Source organism: Python bivittatus, unplaced genomic scaffold (assembly GCF_059951505.1).
Source record: "Python bivittatus isolate LINGU-HERP-01145 unplaced genomic scaffold, Pbiv_v1 ctg000200_np1212, whole genome shotgun sequence".
NCBI lineage: Eukaryota > Metazoa > Chordata > Lepidosauria > Squamata > Pythonidae > Python > Python bivittatus.
In genome coordinates, this window is record NW_028277040.1 from 15,160,223 (window position 1) to 15,173,358 (window position 13,136).

General features: G+C 39.6%; 1 protein-coding gene across 1 annotated transcript in view; it reads right to left on the bottom strand.

Moving 5' to 3' along the window:
- The window catches only part of ITGAV (integrin subunit alpha V), a 72,912-nt gene that overhangs the window by 27,362 nt on the left and 32,414 nt on the right, over window positions 1–13,136 (bottom strand). Inside the window, exons 3-8 of the mRNA XM_007422655.4 lie at window positions 10,817–10,908; window positions 8,099–8,213; window positions 6,199–6,260; window positions 4,140–4,185; window positions 2,867–2,992; window positions 356–400 (exon numbers count right to left, since the gene is read on the bottom strand). Of these exons, the coding sequence (XP_007422717.1) occupies window positions 356–400; window positions 2,867–2,992; window positions 4,140–4,185; window positions 6,199–6,260; window positions 8,099–8,213; window positions 10,817–10,908 (486 nt within the window). The remainder of the gene's footprint in view (window positions 1–355; window positions 401–2,866; window positions 2,993–4,139; window positions 4,186–6,198; window positions 6,261–8,098; window positions 8,214–10,816; window positions 10,909–13,136) is intronic.

The window sequence follows — 13,136 nt, forward strand, 5'->3', positions numbered from 1 at the left end:
AGATTTTGTCATCACCATGGCTAGCTGAGGAAGCTTCTGAGAGGCAGTATATATTGAAATGACACTAACAGTCAAAACAGTCTTCCATTTTCACAATCACTAATGTGGCTCAGAAACCTCTCACTTATATCTGCAATGAAAGCAGAAAGAATTTTCTCTGATCTTTACCCTTTCATAACCCCAAGGGCAGATACAGTAGCTGAGATAAATAGACTCAGACATGTAAAAGTTGATACAGATTTCAACAGAGGTCATCTTGATTATTCATTTCTCAGCACTTCCTCAAATCTCTTTCCTGTATTCAAAACTCATTAGTTTCTGGATTTTTTTTTTTGCAAATATGAATAAGACATACCTTCTATGCCATCACCACTGAAATCCCCTACAGCAACTGAATAACCTGTCAAGTGTGAAAATGAGAATTTCAAGAATTAATATTAATAATTCAATAATGCGTGGGAAAGTAGATATACATACCCAAAGACATTTTTACATATCTATTTTTTAAAAAGTCTGTTCATAAAGCTGCTGAAATCATTCTCACTGTTGATTAATAGGGGGTGCTATTTCTCTTGCAAAATTAGAAAAAACTGAACATATAACTGAAGAGCTAGAATTCTCTATCCAATATAGCTTAAATACAGTCTGCATTCTTTAAATAATACAGACATACAAAAGGTACAAACTTCAGAGTTGGCCACTCAGTTGATGCTTTGCATGTCCCAACGTCCATCTGATACATATGCATTACATTTACAGGTATTCCTTGGTTAATGACCATTCGTTTGGTGACCGTTGGAAGTTATGGTAGTGCTGAATGAATGGTACTTATGCCCAATCCCCAAAGTTATGTCCATTACAGTGCCCCCATGGTCACGTGATTGCCCGCATTTAAGACCTCAGGGAAATTTCAACTCTGCCCACTTGCCTATCTCCCCCTCATCTTTGCCCTTTTGTCTGCCCTGCACAGCCACACTCCTCGGTGGCGGCAGTGGCACTGGGGCTGAAATAGTGGCCTGAGGCCTTCAGCAGTCTCAGCTGGCCGCTGGCCCCCAGGCCTCTACTTCAGCCCCAGTGCCACCAGCACCAAGGAGTGCTGCATCAAGCCCCGTGCTGTGGCCAGCCACCCCAGCACCCCAGCGCAAAGCCCCAGCCACCACCACTGCCCTGTGCTCTGCCAGCCCCGCTGCCCCAGCTGTCCTTCACCATCTTCTTCCTTCTGCTGCTAAGGCATGCCCAGCCTAGACCTATGCGAGGCAGGCGCTAGCCATGCCAGGCCTTCTTCCTGAGGCCATGTGCACCCTTCTCCAAGTCACATGTAGCCTTCTCATGATGCTTTTGAAGGCATCTGAGGCCTTCAGAAGCACTGAAGCATTGCAAGAGGCAGCCGGCTGAGACTGCTGAAGATCCTGGGCCTCTCCTTCAGCCCAATGTCACTGCTATTGTCACTGCCTCCGAGCAGTGTTGCTGTGCAGAGCAGCCAAAAGGGCAGAGATGGGGGGGGGATAAGTGGGTGTGGGGAGTTCAAGAGAAGGCAGCCCCTTACCTTACCGAGGCTTGGGGCTGGGAGGGACCAAGCTGGGAATGGCTTGGATCAGTGTGGGTCCTTGCCTAACGACCGATGGATTTGGTTAATGATGGCAACTGGGACTGCTGGGATTGATCTTGCTAAGTGATGTGGTCATATGGTGTTGCGCTTTATGACCGCATTGCTTAGCAACAGAAATTCCAGTCCCAATTACCGTCGTTGACCGAGGACTACTATATAATATTTGCCGCTAAGAGACACACAAAGCCTTTTTCTTTTACATAGCAGCGTGATGAGGCTGTCTTGATTATCATAACTGAGGGCACTACTAGGAATTGGCACACTTAATAACTAATCCTGAATTTTGAAATAGTTGAAATATTTCCTTCAATCACTGTCAAACATCAAAGATTGGATAGAAGGGTAGCTAGGAAGAGTTTGCAATTGGAGTTTGAATCTGAATTTGAACAGAGAAAGCAGTAAAGAACTGGAATTGATTACTGCTGAATAACTTTTTTTTTTTGTTAAGTTTTATCTCTTTAGGAATTGGATGCAGGTTTATTGGTCATGTTACCAGCTGTATAAGTTTGCTGGTTTCCATTATGCTCTACTTGTACATTTGTAAGTTATGTATTGACAAAGACATTTCCCCTAAATCTCTCACTTCTTAGGAATGTGGGGAAGTGAACTACATAGCATTAATCTTATCCATGTATAGTTTGTGTGCATGACAGATAACAAACATAAATCCAAATGATACAAAATCCAGAAGTTAGAAACAGGTACAAAACAATTCCACTCTGCAATAAATAACTAATGGTGTATGGTGTATTTCAGTAGTAATTGTGTCTATAAAAATGTTCATATTACTGGAATTCTGAGATTCATTCCAGCTGGATTTATCTGAAAGTATCATTTTCTTAACAGAAGTCATATTGTGACCCTCTGACATCCACAAATGGATAGATGTCATTTGTGTATCAGGTCAAGACAGACAGACAGACAGACAGACAGACAGACTCTCTATATCAGCCCCTATTTTGCAACACTATCTCCTGCAGAAAATAATTTCTCTCGTTCCTACTGGGCATCACAACTTGAAGAAAGAAAGTGAAAACTCTTCTGTAAAAATATGCTAATCATATGGCACAATGTTAATTTGGCTATATTTAGAATGGTTCTTCTTTCAGAAACATCAAAAACAAACATACAACCCCCCCCCCATACTTTCACTGATTGTATTGGGAAGTTTCATCCCAGTGAGTGTTAGGATGAAGAACCCCAAGCTTGGTCTTACCACAAATATAAACAGTTCCTGTTTCAGAGTCAAGTACTCACCCAAATAACTGTCATCAAAAGTAGCACTAGCTGACCGCGTTGCTAACTGGTGGTCATATTTGGTTGTGTAGATTTTAGTGCTGTATTTTGACACAATCTCAGCCACTTGATCAGAAATTAGCTGGCCTGGAGAAAAGCAAAAGGGAATACCTTGAAATAATACAGTTCTGAGCAGATGTTTGTTGTCTCTTCATAGAATGCAATTCTATAACGTCAGTTTAGAAACTAGTCCTATTGAGTTTAGTTGGGCTTATTACTAGGTAAGTGGGAATAGGACTGTAGAGGAAAGTCAAACTGAGTCTGAGAATAAAATAACATTTTTTTGGTTCATTTCAGTAAAGAGGCATAAAGAATTTAACCAACCATATCTCGTGCCAGGCAAAAGGGGATAAAGACAGCATGATCCTAAACCACAACTGAGAGCAATTAGTAGGAAAACCTGCCCAGATTAATCTCTACAATGGTGTTCTGTTGTAGAAAAACAGCAGCCTTGCAGCATTCTACAGACAGACATATTCACTGCTGCTTTTGTAGCCAGGATCCCAATTTAACAGAACCACGAAGCATCAAAGCCTAACATGCAGATGGGCATAACTGAGTCTCTACAACTTCCCCTACCCGCCCTAATCCCAGAAAAGGCACTTCAGAATTTTGAGCAGAGCAACAGCTTGGTGTCATAGTTAAGTGTGGTGAAATCTCTAGATTGCAAAAACCAGATGACAGTTTAATGACAGTAAGAGTTTGCTGCTTCCTAGTGACCATCTGAAGTTTGGCAGCCCAGATAGTGTAACCCTATGTATAATTTGATTAAATGTAAATGTTCATTACTGTTTGAAAATTAAGCTACTTCAGGAATGTGTAGAGACCATAACCATTGTTCACATATTATACTGTATGCTTAGGCCTCTGCCCTTCAGCAGGATAATATCTTATTTTATATGGGGTTTCTGTAATACTCAAGTGCCCCAAAAAAGATATTTCTGCTTTGCAACAGGGAACCCCCCAAAGTTAATGCATTTTCCCTTCTTTCAGCTGCTTATAGTCTTATGTGGTTCAGGAATCTCATCACACACACACACACACACACACACCAGCGGAGAAAGATCAATAGGAAAAAAGGCTAAGCACTCCCATCACATCTCCATTCCAACCACTTCTAACTTGCAGATTTTTTTTTTTCTGGAAGAAAAAAATAATAATTTTTGTCTTATATCAGGCCGAGAGAAATCAAATTAGGCATGTGTCATTTAATTGATCAGATGCCTTGTTTTACCTTGCCAATAAAAGCTTCCGGGTCCTCCAAGAAGAACTCTATCTTCCTAGAGTGGAAGAGACAGAGAGAAAAAGAGATTCTTTATGGTAATATCTAAAAATATGTACCCAGACTGAGCTGAATTTGTTATAAAATTCAGTGACTGGAGATTGCCTCAGATTTCATCACTGCGTCTGATCAAAGACATACTTTTTCAGACATGTCTTGAACGTCATATAATTCCCTTCACAGAGAATCCTAGCCAGTCCAACGCTAGCATTTTTTGTTTTTATTTCCCCCCATATTGCTAACTGCATTCATATTTTGTGGTATAACTTCAACTTCCCTGTTTCCTATTTCTGCAATATTCTGTGAATCATTGAAAAAAAATTTCTAGGAAATGTTGCAAAACATATCTCATTTAAATCTCACTGCTGCCCATCGATTGAATAGATGCTGTTAGACAAAGTATTTCTTCCTCTCAATCCCCTGACTGAAAACATGGGATAATAATTCTCACCTACCATACAGAATGGTTAAGACGCTGGTGTGCCTTAGTTGTAAAGCTAAGCCATAATTTAGGGATGCGAATATGAGCTTGCTCAAGCCCAGAAGTGAGTGCCTTCTCTTTTCTGTCCTTCTCCAGGAAATATTAGGAGGCGGAAGAGATTGGAAGCATCATCTTCTAGGTTTACACCAACCAAGGCTTGCCATTAAATCCCACACAGTGTGGTCAGTGGCAGCTGTGGCAGGTACAATGATGAAAGCAGGTAGAAAGACACAAGCAGTGTTGGGATGCAAACCTCACTCCTTTTCTACAACTGTCATGATGTTGCACGCACATATGAAAGGAATGGAGCTTATAGCACAATATTGCTTTTACTGTTCTGAAAAAAGCAGCAAGCCCCTATGGACGCCTATCCTTGTGGTTGGTAAAGTTCCATCAAAGAAGTCAAGATCAGACTGGTTTCTGACACTGGCTTATTTTACCAGGTCACATTTTACTAAATTTAGTTTCTGGTTTGAACACTGCACTTATATCTGGATGCTATGATAAACAAGTAATGACTTGAACAAGCCTTGCATGTTCTAGGCTAACACATAGTTAAATTAATCACAGATGCATGCAAGCAAAAATCTTGGAAGTGCTCCTCACGGTTAGAAACAAGAAGGAAGCATGAGCCAAGGTAACATGCAGGCTCATTTATATAATCCTAAATTTGTAGGAAGCACATCCCAACCAAGCCAATCCTTCACTTAACCCTCCCAATCCCTCACTTAATCTATGCATTTACTGCATGGGAAGAAATACATTTTCTATGCTAAATATCAGGTGCAGTCCTTTGCCTAGGGCAGCTGAGATGACAGAAATTACCTCCTACTCTTTCTTTTTCTCTTTCATTTCCAGCATCTGGTTATTGAAACTCACTGCTCTACCTATGGTGGACCCATTTTCTGTTACCATAATGAAGAACGTGTGTACATACAGAGGAATATATGCGCATTGTCTGTGTGTATAATATCACAGCATTTTAAATTAAAATTTCAGAATTAAAATATTTGAAGGCTGCTTAACATATGAAAGCAAAGAGAATTTTTTAATCAAGTTCTCATCTCAGTGTAAAGGAACAGGATCCAGTGAAGGATTAACAGGGTATCTCCTTTTTAGTCAATCATTTTCTTTGCTGATTTCCTCCCATGCAGTGCTGGACAAAATAAATTATTTCATCTAGGACGGGTGGAGGCAAAAAAGACAAGAGAGGGGCTATGGCTATACCATCAAAGCCATACCATTTACACATGCATGCAATATCAATACAGGTACAAAAAGGGTGGGGCTTTGATGGCATGGTGACAAACCCATTTTGCCCTTTTTGACACTCCCCGCCCCCGGGGGGGATGCCAATGCTTCACAGCAACTTTACAAAAGTATACTTTTGAGGCCACAGGAATGAAACAATAACATGTTGCTTGTAAAGTTCCTCTGATAGATTTGACTGCCCAGGGTTGGGTTTTACAGATATTTTGCCCTTCACTGTGGAGGTCTGAGATAGGAGACATGCAGAAATAGCTTCCATACCTGGGTAAAATCAATGCTGAATCCACCTTGACAAAAGCCCTGTCCTTCAGCATCCGTGCTTGCTATGATAATAAGAAAAAATGGAAATGATTGTAAGGTTACGTAACACAAAATTGCTATGCAACAGTAGGAAAAACTGGTGTGCAAACTGAGGAGGCTATGACAGCTGCTTTGAAGGCAAGGATAAGGCAAAAAAGTTATTACTTCTGGGAAGGATGGCTTGAAGAGGGAGGAAATAATCAGCATTCTGCACTCTGGATACCTTGTAGGGTCTCACAATCTTCAGAAGAGCAGAGGAAGAGAGGGGCAGTGCTAATTCTAATCATCTCCTTTCTTTCAAAGTAGCACTGTGTTCTACTTTATTTCAGGAAAAGTCCTTAATCTTTACAGGAAATATCCCTGGAGGCTGTGGCTCTTCTGGATAGCCTCATATTAAAGGGTGCCAAGGTCTTCTTACTCTGTCTTCTTATAGAGGTTTTAGTTTTTCCACTCCCCCACATCACTGTGAGGAGCCCATAATTCAGCCTTACCTCCTCTCTATTTTTTAATCTGCAAGTACTTCTTAGGGGGAAAAAAAGACAGTGAGAGGCTATATTCAGTCCTGCAATCCCTCACTCGGACTTTAAGGTGATTCAGGCCAGTTGCAAGGTGATCACCTCATCAGCTGCTTTTGAGAATGTGTTTCAGCGTTTCATGGGTTCAAAACCTTGTACTTTCTACAGCTAAGACAAAACTGCATACTTGGCAACCTGCTAGGAGAAGCACAGCCAACAAACCATGTATTCTGTACTGCTTGACAATTACATTTCTGAACTTGAACTCAGGCCCTGAAAGCAAAATTATTAACCACCATCCCTCTTACATCAGTCGATGGGACTTCATGGGACTTTGTAAATCTTACATGGTGCAGATCTGATCTACAGGCATGCTGAACTAATGAGAAAAGGATTTGTTCTGAAATATTACAAACAGAATTAGCTTAAAATACTGCCTGTTTCAAAATATAAATGTGAAGAATATGCACACTCTAGAATGACATATTGCCCTTTTCTTCTGTATTTACAATGCAGCTACGGCCAGACATAGCAATGAGATACAGTTTGCATTTAAAACCGGAAACAAAAAGACATTTCTGTGCTGATCCCTTACAGGCCAAGAGAGAGCCCAAGAACCTTTATGATAATGGTTAATCCTCTGATTATAGAGCTTTACAAGAGAAATACTAACAATCTTTTCATTTGTATGGTCTTCTGATCTTGGCCTCTCTTTTAGTTTTGCTATTTGAATAGAAGGTTGGCTGGAAGAGATGGCCAGTAAACTCCAAGATGGTTCATTGATTTCTTTTGAATCCTAGTAGGAATGGGCCACATGTGCTGGCTCCAGTTCATACATAATTTGGATTTGTTGTATTATTTCCCCCAAATCTTCTAGCAGATCAGTTTGTTCCTGCTCATTTGGAAAAAGGGATCCATTTGAGGGCAAGTATGAAAGGACAGAGCTTGCATTATGATGTCACAATCCATGTTTTATTATTCTGGCATCATCATGGTTAGGTACAGATTGCACTACCTGTGAAATGGTAGAGATTGTGGCAGATGGGACAGAACAAGCAAATCACTGTCATCACACTCCATCACTCTCTTCCATCCATTTCCAGATTCAGAGCTTTACAGTGTTTTCTATGATATCCAACTCTAGAGTAAGTACTAAAAATATATATGATTTTTGTCCTCTCTCAATTGTTTTCCCCTTAAGGATCCATCCAAATGACTGTACAGAGATGAAGGAAAGAGACAGAAAATATGGGTGTTTAAGGCACATCCCTACAAACTGTGCATAAAATATGCATAGAAAACAGATTCTAATCTCTAATTACAACAGCAAGACATTCTCTACATACTTGACCTGCAAGGAGCGTATTCAACAGCTTTAGACCCATCATGAAGATAGCAAGTTCCCACAGGTTCTCTCTGTGCTTTCTGTTCAGTTCTCCAGTGATATAAAGGAGCACACGCCTGCAGATGAAGTATTTAGAAATCTCTTTAAAAAGGGCCATGGCCATGGAAAAAATCAAGAGAAAAGAATGGTTATGAGCAACAAGCAGCCCCTGAACAAATGGCTATAAAAAAAAACACCTATGTATTGGTGACAAGTCTATTCAGTTGAATACTGTTTCTTTATATACTGGATGCACTCTTCAAATAAGACACATTATGTGGTTTTTAAAACAACTGGGCTGGAGAAAATCCCCTCTACCCCCCCCCCCCAAAATGCATGTTAAATTTGCAATGAGTCCTACTATCAATTTGCTGGCATTGCTAAACTATGAACTTGGAGGAATCAATGTGCTATATTTTATAATTCAGTTAAGTAGTGGCTTCATGCATGTGTTCAAATGATCCAAGAAAATTCAGGGGAAACAGGTTGTACATCAGTTTTATGCTGCTGTGCAATGAAGCTTGGAGAATTTCCATGTATCTAAAAGGCAGTTTGTTCCCCACAGAGCATGACTGAGAAATAGACTCCATGATGGTGTAAAAAAGACACAGGGTTTGGTTCAATGGCAGGGCCTTCCAGGAGACAGAATCAAGTTTGGATAAGTCTCAAGGGGTAGGAAGTAACCTTCCAATGAACTCCAAATTACATATTTTCTCTCCTTCACATACATGAATGGTTGATATTCATACTTAGAAAAAGTAAAAAACAATGCATGGAAGCCTGTTTTGATTGGGTTCCTTTCCATCATAAACCTGAATGCTTAACCATCATGAACAGGGATTTTGCTGAAAGATACAAAATGTCTTTTTGGATAAAAGAGTTAGTAGAATCTTGCCATACAGAAATGATACCCATGTGGGTTACACAAGTAGCAATAAGTAAATACATTTATATACATATGAAGCATGCTGCCACAGTACATAAGACTATCATATCTGTGTACTGCATCACTGAAGTTTCCACAGGCAACAGTGTGGTTACCCCATCAACCCTACCCTTCCTGACATAAGATACAACTTTTGTCTTCAAGGTATGACATGCCCCCTTCTTTTGCCTCACAACCTTGTTTGGTTAGAAAAGCAGCAACTAGAAGAACAGGCAGACCCTAAGGCTACAAGCAAATAACTACCTCTTTTTTAATCTTACATATCCTCATATCAACTTTATGTCCTGAATCAATTAAATCTACCTACCTGCTGTATCCATCCATTCACCCACTCTATCTAGAAATTTCTAGACCACTCACTTTCATGGGGAAATTTAGGCAGTTTACAGCTGGAAAATAACAACAAACAATAACTCCATCTAGTCTAATTTAATCTGATGTAATGTAAGGCATTAGTATAATCAGTGCCCATATTAGTTCAACTTGTGAGGCCTTGCTAATGTATTGCTGGTTGGTCTGTCCTTGGTTGCCATTTTATCTTTTATTGTACATTATGCTTATTTGTTATTGCACTAGTGTTTTTAAGCTGTGTTAGCCACCCAGAGCTGCTGTTGCAAGATAGGCAGCCTTATAAATTGAAATAAATAAATATTCCCTATAGAGCAATTCAGTTTTCAAGGCTTTCCTGAAGGCCGGGGGGGAGGAGCATTCCTTATTTCAGCAGGGAGGGTGTTACAAAGAGCAAGGGCAGCCATGGAGAAGGTGTGTGATCAAGCCCTCACTCTTCGTACCTCGCACAAGATGCCTCTCCTCAGGAGTAGATGCCTCTCCTTTAGCATGCCTCTCCTCAGGAGTAGATGCCAATCTGGATGGCAAAGTGGCATCAAACCACGTGGTGCTTTAAAGGGGAAAACCAGGACTTTGAATTGGTCCCAGAAACCAACCGGTAACCATTGTAGTAACCATTGATTGGATGCTAAACTGTTGAATTTGCTACTCCCAGTTAGCAGATGGTCTGCTACACCGATCTCTGGCATTCAAACTGAGAGACAGTGTGCTCTTGACACCACCTTCTTGAGTTAGAGTTGACAGAAATAAGGATTTCAATACAAACCAATGCAAGCCAAGGCTTTATGCATGCTGGCTAGGAATTCTGGGAGTTGGTCCACATATCTTATAGCTGCTGAGGTTGAGAAACACTGGCTTAGAAACTTCAGTTTCTGTTTTCAAAGTCCTAAACATAGGTTGCTAGAGTATTCAGTGAAGTGGTCACATAATGGCATGGTTTTGCTATCTCCACTGACTGCCGATCCATCTCCAAACCTGATTTAAAATGCTGCTTTTAAACCTTAAAGCTCTAATTGACTTTGGCCCAGATTAACTGACAAAACTGTATTTATCTACTGGATTTTAAAGCCATCTATGGCTCTCTCCAAAGAAGTGACCTGTAAGAAAGAACTTTTCATATCCTTTTCAGAACGTACATTTGGATTATTGTAAAGTGATTCATTTTGGCGCAGAAGCTGAAGACTTATTTAATCTCTTAAGCATGTTATGATTGGAGTACTTTTAGAGTATTCACTACTTTGTTTTGTTGCCAGTTTTATTTTGATTTTATCATGTGCCTTTAAAACACGTTATTGTTTCCTAAATGTTTTTATTGGTTTGTATTTTATGTCTCAGTTTATATGGTGATTGTAATAGTATGCGAAAAGCCTTAAAATGAAGACTTACCAAAATTTTATTCTCTTTAGATCTCACAGATGCTCCAAACCATTGATGTGATTTGAATTCCAAAAGATCATCTACAGCAAATTCTCTGTTGCCTAGAAGACAAAATGTTTAGGCAGAATTCTATGAAAATGATCTTGGATTGTAACCACATCCTAATGAATATCAAACTTTCTGAAGGGGTTAAAGACATATTCTCAAATATCACTAGTTTTTTCATCACTTGACAAGTTGATCACTTCAAAGCGAAGTTTGTGAACTGATGTCACACATCTCAGTGCTTGAGATGATGTGACATAGCAAATGTATCTGAAGTGACTAATCTAGAAATTCACCAAGAGCACACATTCCTCAAAAGCAATATTCGCCGTTAACAGCCTGCTTGCCTACAAAGGCCTGAACCCCATCTCGTCACAGACTCTGAGACAGATCTCTCTGGGACTTGATAATGGTCATGGTCCATTAAAAAATGATTGAAGTACAAATATCCTCCTCATAAATTTGAAAGAATGAGACAGTATAATTTGTTCACCATGTCAGGTAACTAAAAAGGTGTTCCTCCCTCCCTCTCTCCCAGAACATGGAAAGAAATAGAAAGCTGCATTATATTAAATCAGGCTATTGATTAATTTAGTTCATTACCACTTAGTCTGAGGGCACTGGCACTACAGACCTTAGGACAGAATCTTTTCTGTCACTGATGACTTGATCCTTTTAATTCAAAGGTAGACAACATTTTGGAGGCTGGTAACAACTTTTCTTTACTTGTTTATCATGTAAATTTATAAGGTTGCCAAACTCACAACAACTCTGGGCACTGTACAAGTTAAAAACGCAAAACAATAAGTCAATAAAAATTCAAATATGACAATAATTAGAGGAACCATCACACCACAAAGATATTAAACACATCCTACCCAACTTAGAGCACAAGGAAAAAGCCAAGTCTTTCAAGGCTTGTTTTAAAGACAGCAGCGTTGTTTGAACCTCTGGGGGAAAATTATTCCAGAAGAAAGGCACCCAAACAGAGGAGCCATTTGTTGTTGTTGTTGTTATTGAGGGCAAGTTCACACACTCTAGAGAAATGATGAAAGATGGGCATAGCCATGTCATGTTCCCTTTCCCAGTTTCTTTTAAAATGGAATAAATCTTATTTTAAGAATTCCACTATAGTTTTCTTATGTTTTTCACCTCAGACTGATGGAAAACCATGTGCTTCCCACTGAATTTTGGTGACAGTTCTGAAATAAGAAGGGTTCTGAGGCCACAGGATGCTCCTTCCTGTTTTAATTGTAGATGCCAGTGTAAAATTAGCATGTAAATCATATTGTCCTATGAAGATCTTCTTTCAAAGGGGGTGTTTCTCAAGACTTTCTGAGCAAAATTTCTCAAATTACTAGGTAAATTATTAAAACTTTTCTTATAAATGTAACTGGTTAATTGCTCCTGTAGAAGGAAAAGAGAGGGCCAGAGAGATAGTTACCTTCTCTTTTCCCTACTCCAAAAAAGAGACCATGAATACAGGATGTACTAAGGCCAACTGGACCTGATGGTCATTCGCACTAATCTGCAGATATGAGAGTTGAGGAAGACTGCAGAGCAACCACTCTCACCTTTCGGCTTATCCCATGAGGAAGACCTTTCCATATCTGATCAAACACACTGCCTTTGATCTTATAAACCTGCTGAAAAGGTTACCTTCTACATTAAACGGACTTGCTTGATTAGTTTAATAACATCACTATGTTGAGCGACTAATTACAGTCTGAGTTCATTTTTGACTAACAACATATACACATGTGCTAACCTGCAGCAAAATAAAGTTTCACATATTTGTGCTATGAAAACATTTACATCCCTTCTTTTGGCATTCCAGGAAAGTTGCAACTTCCTTTGAAATACACAATAAGTCCAAACAAAAATTGTGCAAAAAATCAGAAGCCTAATATTTAAATTACAGACAAAGAGCGGTAGGGAGGGGACACAAACACTTCTAACTATAGAAGGGCCACATATTTAAATGGAAAGTAAGAGGCCAGTGTGATGTAGCATTTAAGATATTTAACTGCAAATGGGGTGATCTAAGTTTCAGTGTACCCTCAACCACTGAGGCTTGCTGAGTAAGGTATAAATCTCACAAAAGAATAAATGAATCAAGTCTGCAATTTCCATGCAAAGGCTCTTGTCTACTGTCATTTGCCCTGGAAAAAACAATGCTGGATCCCTCAAAGACCTGCTGCAACAGATATGCAAAGCACTGTGGATAAAATTGTATTCATACCAAATATTCACTATATATTGAGGTATCCAATATACCCTTGGG